This window comes from Atractosteus spatula, chromosome 12 (assembly GCF_055471065.1).
Source record: "Atractosteus spatula isolate fAtrSpa1 chromosome 12, fAtrSpa1.hap1, whole genome shotgun sequence".
Classification (NCBI taxonomy): Eukaryota; Metazoa; Chordata; class Actinopteri; order Semionotiformes; family Lepisosteidae; genus Atractosteus; species Atractosteus spatula.
Genome location: NC_142717.1, coordinates 39,011,797 through 39,023,141, shown reverse-complemented (window position 1 = coordinate 39,023,141; position 11,345 = coordinate 39,011,797). Strand labels below are relative to the sequence as shown.

Sequence of the window (11,345 nt, the reverse complement as noted above, 5' to 3'; positions counted from 1 at the left end):
TTGTTGCTTAAATTGTATTTTAATTGTTGAAGACGTAAGGTCATCTCCTTAACTCTTTCAATACTGGAGAAGATGATGCAGAGACTGGAATCTTTGGAAAACCGCCTTGGATACAACTAATCCCCAGGAGTAATACAACACTTTTCTGCAACATTCAAACATTTCGAGGCATTGTCTTAAGAATGTGACCTGCTTACAAGACTTCGCGGTTAATCAACTATCCCAGAGATCAAGCTATTTGACAAAAATATGTTTACTCCTTAAAGTGCTTTTAGTTATTACAAATCAACAGGTTTAGGCAACAGCAATGATAAAAGGACTGCATTAACTGCAGCTACTGTAATCCATCTGAAATGTCCTTAAATATATGTAATTAATATGTGAAATCAATATTGGTACACCTGACAATAAGGAGAAACTCATGAACAATGTATTCCACCCGCACAGGAACCACTGAATATGTTGTGGGTAGGATAAGTAAAGGCATGTGATTAAATAATGCTCTGAGGATACTGATCATTTCTTGAAAGTTTTGGGTTATTAGAATAGTCTTAACATGCTTAAAAACTGCTTTGTTGATCTAGTAAATGGTTCAGAAACCCCGCCTTTCCCAACACTTTGAAGAAGCCTTACAACCCCAAGTGGGTAATAATATAAATTCCTCCTCACCATTGTGCTACAATTGTTATCTATATAGACTTGTCTTGAACTTAGTTTGCAGCTTAAGCTTCTATTTAAATGTTTCATATAGTTTTTGCTCTTAAATGTGGGTTTCCATTGATAGTGAGAATTTTACTGAACTATTTTTCATATTGCTATATACAAATAAATATTTTTTTTATATCTACCTGGTGTACTGAGTTATAAGTTATCTAAAAATGCCTGCTTGCTAATTTGTATGAAATTGCCAGACAGTAAAAGTGACTATTTAATTATATAAAGTTTTTAATCCTCTTTTCTTTCTGTCCTACAAGTGCCCTATTAGTACCTTAGGCACAACTGAAAAGGTACAGTCCTTTCTCTGTCTCCCGGTGACCCATCTCCCATAATTAATTCTTCTCAGACAGCACTTGAACTCATGTCATCAGTTATCCAATTTGGATTGGAATCAAAGATTCCAGTTAAGAACATCACTGCAAAACCAAACTCTTCCAAATCAGAACACGGGAAACTAAAGGAATAGTGTGATTACAAAGAGACCAATCTGTCCTGCAGTCTGACCATCTTTCTAGAGCATTTGTAGCAAACTGTAACAAGCCTCTCACACAGAAAGAAACTCACTGTATCCAGAGCTGAAAGGGACTATCCTCATGAAGCATCATCCAATTTGTACCAAACAAAATATTCAGTTTAACAAATCTAAGCCTATCTTGAGTGGCAGCACATTTTTTTCAAATTACTGTTTCAAAATGTAGTTTTTAAATAAAACTCGGCACCTCGTAATTCTACATTAGGATAACTGTTTAATAAAGATGCCTATAAAAAGCTACCTTTTGACATTTTAATTTTTTTCCTGATATGAAATGTGGCCTTTTTAGGATCCTCCTAAGCCAAACTCCTGCTTCAGATAATGGGCATAAAAAAAATTAACCAGAGAAGAGCAGATATTAACATCAAATCCAAACCACAAAGTTTCTTTCCACTGGTTTTATTTATAACAATTTGGGAAAAGGTGACTACTTCTCGCCCTGCTGCTCTGGCATACTTCTGATGATGTCGGAGTCACCTATGAAGAATAAAAGCAAAATTAGGTTAACTGTGACCAAGTGTTTATTCAATTATCTGCTATAATGCACAATAAGTTAAAATCTCTAGCAAATAAAAGCATTCTAAAGTTTTCAAAAAGTGTACGTTCAAAAATCAGGTTGTATTTTGAAAGAAACATGAGAACAAAAGGACTATATAAAATGTAAAGCATTTTTTTAACATGCAGTGTCCTGTAGTACCTTTTTAAAAGAAAGTTAAATTATTAAATTATGGTATGCAAATCCACAGCAGTTTATTGCTAAATATATATCGAATACGTCTAGAAAGACTGCACATCTAAATGTAACCAGCAGTATTGAAAACAGAAAAGACACCAAGCCAGATCTGTGGACACTCTGAAGGTGTTTATATAGCGAATGTCTAGCCCTGATCTGATCACAGACTGACCAAACAGGCGAGAATTATTCGCAGAGAATGGCAATTCCTAATCCAAGTGCAGGTACTGATGAGCTGAAAAATTGCTAAATAATGCTCCTATACTAAATTATTAATTTCATACTTTTAGCCTGTTAAGAGGTTTTGCAAGATTTATATTGGTTTAATCCTTTCTGAATGGCATTTCCATTAGTTGGGAAAGCCTCAACACCAATGAGAAATTTAATCCTCTTTCCTTCTGCTTTAAATTTGCTGCCATCATAACATCAGAGGCATTGGGAATGACAAAACACCTGGTTTAAGAAAATCCAGTACCGATATGGGTAAAATTCTAATCAAAATGACAATATAGCCCAGAATTTCTAAATTGCTGCACTGATGGGTGTTGAGCCTACAATAATAGTGCTCTCCAATTATGGAACAGATCTTGTTGGGAAGATTTTAAAAATGAATGCTTTCAAATTTCAGTTTATGATTTTTTATCATTCACTGTCCATACGTTCTTTGAACAGTCTTATAGCACATTTAATGCCTTTAATGCATTTCAGCACATTCTAAATAAATGAAGTATATACTTCAATAGCTAAAGTATTGCTGCGAGCTAAAAACCTCAGCATTCCCACACAGGCCTCAGAGATAGAACACATGAACTCACCAGGGTCGATGATAGCCAGTGTGCATACTCTGTAGTATTTACCACAGGCTGTGCCAAGTTCAATGTTGTTTCCACTGTAATGATGGACGCCAGTCTTGGCCAACATGGCATAGTACTCAATCTCTGATTTCCTGCAGGGATACAACATCAACATTAAAAACAAGCAAGATTCATGGTAAGAACAAAGTAAAAAAAACAGCACCCTGGGTTCAGTTCTGGCTTTTAAATCTTTGAATAGTGACGTTAGAATGGCGTTCATGAAGAATTAAATGACTAAGACTCGAGCTCTGTGAATATAAGCAATACCAAACACACTGCAAAACCCTTAAGATAAAGCTTCCTTAAATAACCTCCTTAAAGCATTCCAACTTCTGAGGCAACACTATGAGCAGTAATAGAAGTACTAAGAAGATCAACAGGGCAATTCTCTGCTCCACACATCTTCTTATTGCTTTTGTGTGCATGAAACACACTGACGTGGCCAGCTGTCTGTATTTAGAGCACATCTAGCCTCTACCACCATTATAACCGGTCAGCACTTTCTAGTACAACACCTCTCCCTTTTTCACCTGCTGGAACTTGAGCCCAGCAAGAAAAAATAACGAGAAGGCTCCACAAGACACAGTTAAATATTAACTGTTAAGAATAAATAAGAACCCCCTCCCCATCATCCATATCAGTTTGACCAGCATTAAAACAGAGGAATGGAAATGAGCTCCACAGGTCTCAGGCATTTGTGACGGTTTTCAGACTACTACCACTATTCCTGTCCATGCATTCATGCCCTTTCTTATATATGTGTCAACTTAAAACATGACTACAACTAATGACAGTAATGCTGAAAACTACCTACTGCTAATTATCTATATGTGCCTTGCTTAGATGCATTTAACTTTGCTCTATAAATTTAATACCAATGAAAAAGCAAAACCAAAGTCAGATTCCTAGGTTAAATCTAAGTGACTGGGGAAGACTGACAGCCTTCAATCACTACTAGATTTTACCTGAGGGCGGGGCAGTTGTTGGCCAGGATGACCAGCTTGGCTTTGCCCTGGCGGATCATCTTCAGAGTCTGTTTGTACCCCAGCACATATTTACCGCTCTTCATCACCAGCTGGAGCCGGGAGTTGATGGACTCCAGAGACTTTTTCTGTGAGCAGGAAAATGATACATAACGTTCATGAAAACCTCAGGAAATGCAGCAAAGGGACATAAAGGCTGTGATTGAGAGGAAGCCAATCTGCCCCCTGGGTCTATTTCTCTATAGCAGGGGTGTCCAGTGTTTACACTGTGCAGATCATTACTTAGCTACTAACCCAACTCATCACTGGCTTTACTGCACCAGGTTAGATTCTCCCAGTTCTTAGGGTGCTGGTCTTTAACAGGGACCTTGAACACCTGAAAGGACCAGGACTGGACCTTATGCTCTACAGAGTCAGAGGGCTTTGTTTTTTCCTCCATCTGTGCTCTTAAGTTACCTAACTGAACTCGTCACTGGCCTAAGTGGACAAGATGAAGTTCTTCAAGTAGGGGGGTGCGTCGGCTGCAAAGGAACAAGTAAAGGTTTATTCCCTGCTGAAAAGAGAAGGAATAACGTTTCGGCTGTGGAGCCTTCTTCGGGTGCCAGAAGACCCTTCCCATCTGAAGAAGGCTCCACAGCCGAAACGTTGCGTTTCTTTTCTTCTCTCTTCAGCACGGAATAAACCTTTACTTGTTCCTAAGCTGAAGTACTCCTTTGTTCTCGGGAAGCTGGATATTACTCTAGAGACCACTGAAAGCTGCTGGCCAGCAGCCCCTGAGGTGTCTCGCTCGGCTCCTCGCCAGTACCAGCTGTACTGGGAATGAAGCCCTCTGGAAACCACCTCTGGGAAGAGGGACACGTTGGTGTGCCCAACCAGCCATCTCCCGAGTATCTCTGAGAGGTGAGGGAACCAGGGCCCCAGGCAAACACAGGAAGAACATGTACTCTACTGACACTCTCGGACAGCTGAGCTCCGAATCGAACCCAGGGCCCGGAACACTGAGGCCCCAGTGCTCAATGTGCTGCTTTAACCCTGACCGCAAGGCATTCCGCGATTATTCAGTAAAAGTACGATGCATTCCGCCAACAAATGACCTACGTATTTAAACTTCACGCTACCTCACGCTTAACATGAACAGAATATTAGCACGTCCTTTTTTCTGGGAATCACTCCTCCATTCATAAATATCAAGTACCTTTTGTACAAATTGATTGAGAGATATTACAACAAATCCTTATTAAAGACGTGTAATAGTAACAACCCATCGGATATCTATTATCCAAAATACAAGCTGGTCACGACATATAACCACACTTATATTTTACTAAGTGACAATCTCTGTCTTTCCATTAAAAGAACAGGTCCAGAACAAGCAGAAGCAAACCCCTTTACTGAATGTGTGCCTGCAGTCCCAAGGCTGTGTCGGGCAACACCGCAGTTCCGATAGAGAGCAGGCGTGCTCTTCCACAGATACGCAATTAATTGCAAAACATTATTTACTTTCAGTGTTTCAAGTTTTATTAACTCCCCTCGTTATTTCACACTATGTATTCCACAGTGGAAAAAAATAAATTCTAACAGAAAGGACAAACTCCCAATACGTGGCCTAAAGACATCGGCTCCACGTGAAGCGCCAGACATCCCCACCGGCTGCAGCTCTCAAACTCACCGTTTTCTTGGCGGCCACCATTTTCGCGGTTCAGTGCGTTCTGGCCACCCTAAACACAAAACACAAGAGGTAAGAAACTCGTTTTCGCTAAAACGCGGGAACAACCCCTCGGCGGGCTCGAAAATCCATCATAAATTAATAACAAAATCCGGAGCGCAACTCACCGAACTTGCACGTCAAAAATGGCCGCAGAGAGAAAGGAAAGATTTCCCAGCATGCCCAGCCCTTCTGCAGGCTCGCGCCAGCCTCGCGAGAGGGCGAGTCTGAAAGCAGGAAATGGCTCGAGCCACGAGACGTTCCCGACAGGAACTGGGCATCTGATTGGCCAGCATGTCGTGAGTATGAAAGACGTCAGAGACCGCTTCTTAGCCCAAATCCTAACGGAGAGAGCCAGGCTCAGGGACGCTCTCTGATGTGCATCTGAATTTGTTACTTATTCCATGCTGAAAAGTGAAGAAAAGAAAAACTACGTTTCGGCTGTGAAGAAATAGATTTTTCGTTTAGATTTATGTTTGAGAGTTAATCGGCGAATAGGTCCGTGCTTGGAAACGTGCTGTGTATTTGCCGATATTATCAGAGCCAAATACTTGTACAGAAGTGTTCCCAAGTGATTGAGGGAAAAATGCATTCCCTTGTGTATAATTACCTTCTGGAAAACAAATGTCTTGAATTAAAAAGCCAAGTAGTGCACACTTGTAATGTGGACCTTATGTGTGTATAGTATTACCATAGGCTGAAATGACTTTATGTGTTTAATGACTGGAGACGATGGCAGTTAAGAGCGTGTTAATTACCTCACAGATCTCTCTGAGAGTCCTCGGATACGTTATTTACATTCATGCCCTAGTGGAGTAGTCATCTTGAGCAAGGCTCCCCGGTCCCGAGGTGCAGACACATTTTCTGCGATCTTCAAAGCCCGAAGAGCTTCATTCTTCATGTCGCTCGACAGTGCTTTCACAGCAGTTGTACAGCTTCTCCCAGCTCTGCATGTGCTGCTGTTCCCCACATTTCAGAGACGTATAATAATCAATTGCATTTAGGTAGTGCTTTACATATGAGGGGGCACCCTCTGTATCCACCACTCCAGTGAATTAGAGGGAATACTTCCCGGGCTGAACAAATCAGACAGAGTGAGACAGGTTGATAGGATGTTCACAGCTCTTTTTTTCATGGTAGGGGCCTAATAAACCACAAACACATGACCAATAAATACCTCTGTCAGACGTCTCCATACATTCTGCCCCTTCAAACTAAAGAGTTTCAGTACTTTTGAAATTGGTTCAATTGGCCCAAATGATTACAGCTGGATTCCATCCATCCATTTTCGTCTTTATCCAAGTCAGGGCCACAGGGGAGACAGCCTGTACAGGACACCAGTCCATCACAGGGCACACACAGACACAAACACACTCACAAAAGGGCCCGTTTTTCCCAAAAGCCAGTTAACCCACCAGTATGTCTTTGGACATCTGGACTGTGGGAGGAACCCCATGCAGACAAGAAGAGAACATACAAACTCCATGCAGACAGCACTCCGGGCAGAGAATTGAACCCAGCATCCCAACGCTGCAAGGCAGCGCAACAACCACTGTGACACTGTGCCACCCGAGAACTGGACTGACCTTATCAAAAATAAAAATAAAAACTTTTGAGTTGTTCTTATCTGTCATAATTTTCCCGGTACAGACCACACTGTTCCAATACTGGTGGGGGGCACTGTAATACAGTATACCCTTTCATTTAGTGGGATACTTGTAAGCAGGTCCTATACTACAGTCCACCAGATGGCGCTATGCCGTTTTTCAGGCTAGTACACTGAAAAGTGATAATAGTCTATTGGGTTGTTGCTCAATTGATTTTTTTTTGCATTTGCGTTATGTGAGGTTTTAAAAATAAACTGTATAGTGCACTAAAATGCACTGAAAGTCTAACTCTTATTTAAGGTTTTTCTCAATGTGTTCTTAATTTTTTAATTTTAATTTAAGTTCAGTAGGTAGTTACAGATATTTCTTGCTGACTTTGTCGGAATTCTGACCAATACACTCCGAACGGTATTGTCTTTACAGCTACCCTTGTCTCAGATAACTCGATTTTGATGTTAAACAGGCTGACAGAAACTGCCTCATGAAAGAGATTTGATATTAAATAGCAGGTGACTTGGAAAATGGCTGCTTTCAGAACCTGACGAAATATAAGAACAAGTACACTGATTTTATTCTGCGTTACAGTTGCCAGGAACTAAGGTGGATATGCACAGTACACAGCTCTAACTATATATCCAAAAAGATGTTTTTTTTTCCTGTCGATTCTGCTGTTTTCCTTGAAGTTGCATTTAAATAAATAAGAAGCCAATTCAAACAAAAAAAAATGAAGGAGCCAGATGTTGTTCAGAACAAGACAGGATATTAATAATAATATCACTTTATTAACCCTTTACAATTTCTTGCATTAGGAATTATCTTTTCACATACCCCAGCTTGCTCTCCATGAGACACACAGACAAGGAGAGAGCCTGGGGTCAGAGCACAGGATCTGCCATTGTACAGCACCCCTGGAGCAGTTGGGGTTAAGGGCCTTGCTCAGGGGCCCAACAGAGTAGGATTCCTCTGCCAGCTGCAGGATTTGAACCAGCAACCTTCCAGCCACAGGTGCAGATCCTTAGCCACAGAGCCACCGCATTATAACAAAGTCTTGTATTTATGTTTAGTGTTCCTACCGGCCAGCTCTCACCAAGAAAATGGTGGCAATAAAATAGCACCTGTGAACTCTAGGCTGTTCCAAAATCCAGAAAAACTGTCGCAGCAAATTTTACATTAATCATATATTTTAACAACAGACACAAGATCGCAAGCAGTTAACCAAAATGAAATAGATGTCACGTATTGCACAGAGGAAATGAAAAAGAATGCCATTTCTAGTGGAACACCACAGCTGGCTTCTCAGAAAATCTGTGGAAAAAAATGAGTCCTATAATGTTTGATTTATGTAACAGACTGGGATTTAATAACAACAGTCAGGTTATTGGGGATAACCTCGAAAATAATGAAACCTGTGTCTGCCTGCCTGTATGATATATACTGAAGGGAACGAAAGCAATCATAGTTTTATTTTTACAGCTTAAAAAACATTTTCTATTTTGTTTCCCTTCTTCGATGATGTTCCCCCTGACTCTCCCTTGCTCTCTGCCATGACGTGCAAAGGGATCTGTTTTCTGCCCATTGCTGCAGTGCACTAATTGTACTGGACAGATGGATCTGACTGCTGGGCTTTAAAGTCTCCTGCTTGTTTGCACTCTTGGTTCACTTCTGTGATCGGAAATGACAGCCTTTGTGCATAGACAATGAGAGGTATTTGGATGCTAAAAAACTCAGAGCGTCTAGCGTTTCCACACCCAGGTTACTGTCATGTCTGGTTAACATCCGCGTGCTGTGCTGCCTCCCGTGAATCCACTCAACAGCCTTTTCGAAAGAGCAAATTGCCTGTAAAGGTGCATCTGTCATAAAAAATAACATAGTTGTGGAGCACAAGCTGAAGAGAAATGCCAGCTGTGCATTTATTCTGTGAGAAGTAAGTTTACCTGTTAAGGACCTGATGTGTTTTTCATTCCTTCCTTCCACGGAGCTACTGGAGAACTAGCTTGCTCACTTTGTGAGTTTTTCAGCACAACTCTCCTGACTCTCCTTAAGTCAGGCATTGAAGACCTGTCCCTCTTCCGTTTGAGAGAGGATTATTGAGGTGTCCTTGTTAAAGGGCGGGGGGGGTCCCCTTTGCAGATGGAGCTTGCAGAGCAGCTAAAGGCTTCCCTCACACAGTAGGACAGTGTGTGTTTGTACACACCTAGAGGTATAACTTTATGGTGTGAGAACTGGAACTGAGGAATCATCCCTGGGACAATGGTAACTCATGGGAAAAGGGTGTCATCCTTGCAATTCAAACGACTTTTATACTAAAATGTATGGAGGTTCCTTACAAACTGACACCTGTCAAAACTGTTTGTTTTCCGGTCTGCTTGCTCCCTTTGTTGAGTTTCATTTCAGCAGAGTGAAGACTGGTTAATGAATGAGGGTCGATGACAGTCAACAGCAGGTCCTGGAAAATGTCCGCTTGGCGTGAATTGGAGCTGTCTGAGGGACTTGAGGCCTAACGTCTGCTAGGGGTTTGATGGCAACACAACAATCATTTGATACACCAGAGCCCCTCTGCAATCCAAGTGGTGAATGAAGATTGAGCTTTGCACATTATGAAATAAACCATAAGGGACCAATGTTACACTTGCAGCAAATGCAGGGAAAGCAAAAGGCAGGTGGAATTTAGGATCAAGAGGAAGCTCTTTGTTATTTTTAGTTCTATTGATGCCCCCATGGTTGTCAGTCAATTAGACTCATCGCAGGAATCGCGCATGTCTAATCTAATAATAATAATAATAATAATAATTGCTTACACTTATATAGCGCTTTTCTGGACACTCCACCCAAAGCGCTTTACAGGTAATAGGGACTCCCCTCCACCACCACCAGTGTGCAGCCCCACTTGGATGGTGTGATTGCAGCCATAGTGCACCAGTATGCTCCCCACACACCAGCTCTCAGTGGGGAGGAGAACAGAGTGATGAAGCCAATTCAGAGATGGGGATTATTAGGAGGCCATGATTGGTAAGGGCCAGGGGGAAATTTGGCCAGGACACTGGGGTTAAAACCCCTACTCTTTTTAAGAAACGCCCGGTTTTAACGGGACCTCGGTTTTACTTCTCATCCAAAGGACAGCACCTTTTTACAGTACAGCGTCCCCGTCGCTATACTGGGGCATTAGGACCCACACAGACTGCAGGGTGAGCGCCCCCTGCTGGCCCCCACTAAAACCTCTTCCAGCAGTTACTGTACATTGCTTTCCCAGGAGTCTCTATTCCGGGTACTGACCAGGCTCAGGCTGAGCTTCAGTGGGCTGCCAGCTGTGAGTTGCAGGGTGACAGAGCTGCTGGCAATCTGGTTTCTCAGTGAGAATAAACGCAGAACAACGTGTAAAGACTGGACCCTAAGTATGGAGTTTTGTTTTATCCGGGCATATGTTTGTCGTTAACTAGGACTTCAGATCAAATGAGGATGAATCCAGAATATTTACACAGTTATTACTTAAGATACACGAGTTGCAGTAGTCATCCTGTGAAAAAAGTCATTAATAGTGTAATTATTGGTTCAGCCACGGGATTATGTTCAATTACAAGTATTTAAAAGTGTAACTACAATGCAGTACCACCAGCAACATGTCACAATGTAGTTGCACATCTAAACTTCAAGATATTACACATTTCCAACATAGTAATTACATAATCCACTACCTTATTGGTTATTTGAGTTCTATGAAAATACAAATACCCTATTTTAAACTGTAAATACCACACAATTACGATTACAGTGTTAATATACTATAAATAATGTACCTGTATTATGAAGAGTGTCCCCTTCTACAATCACTAACGCCAAACTCTACTCCTCAGCGCTGGTTTGTATGCAAGTAATTGTGAGAAAGCTCTGGCAACCAAACATTTACCATCCAAGGGTTTGAAGTTAATGGTTTGTAGAAGAGCACGTGTAAAAAGACAGTGGACGCAGGATCCGATCCGGGGAGAGTACAGTCGGGGAGCACTACAGAACCGGAGCTGGTCCGGATTCGGGGGCAGGCCTGCAGATGCAGGAGACCCGGACATTTAATATGCAAGACTTTCTTTCCTGTGTCGCCAGGCAAGAAATAAAGATTAGGCGACTTTATCAGCGGTTGTAACTGTTAAAAGTTCTGACTGGTCTTAAAAATTAACATTACCTGCACCCTATTTGAATTATTCTTTCGAATAATGACGGGG

General features: G+C 41.5%; 1 protein-coding gene and 1 non-coding gene across 2 annotated transcripts; both read right to left on the bottom strand.

Moving 5' to 3' along the window:
* Nucleotides 1–1,632: 1,632 nt before the first annotated feature.
* rpl30 (ribosomal protein L30) lies at nucleotides 1,633–5,718 on the bottom strand. Its single transcript, XM_088928490.1, has 5 exons — nucleotides 5,653–5,718; nucleotides 5,489–5,537; nucleotides 3,802–3,947; nucleotides 2,798–2,928; nucleotides 1,633–1,726 (listed from the first exon to the last, which is right to left on the bottom strand). The coding sequence occupies exons 2-5, from the start codon at nucleotides 5,507–5,509 to the stop codon at nucleotides 1,677–1,679; spliced, it is 348 nt and encodes a 115-aa protein (XP_088784616.1). The 5' UTR covers nucleotides 5,510–5,537; nucleotides 5,653–5,718; the 3' UTR covers nucleotides 1,633–1,676.
* LOC148823037 (small nucleolar RNA SNORA72) lies at nucleotides 2,046–2,178 on the bottom strand. Its single transcript, XR_016093874.1, has one exon. It is a non-coding gene; the product is annotated as a small nucleolar RNA SNORA72 (small nucleolar RNA).
* Nucleotides 5,719–11,345: the final 5,627 nt, after the last annotated feature.

Coding starts and splice junctions, on each gene's coding strand:
- rpl30 (XM_088928490.1), bottom strand. CDS start 5,509: ATGGTGGCCGCCAAGAAAACG. Junction 3,948..5,488: donor TGGTGGCCGCCAAGAAAACG/GTGAGTTTGAGA, acceptor TCCTGCTCACAG/AAAAAGTCTCTGGAGTCCAT. Junction 1,727..2,797: donor ACTGGCTATCATCGACCCTG/GTGAGTTCATGT, acceptor TATTCTTCATAG/GTGACTCCGACATCATCAGA.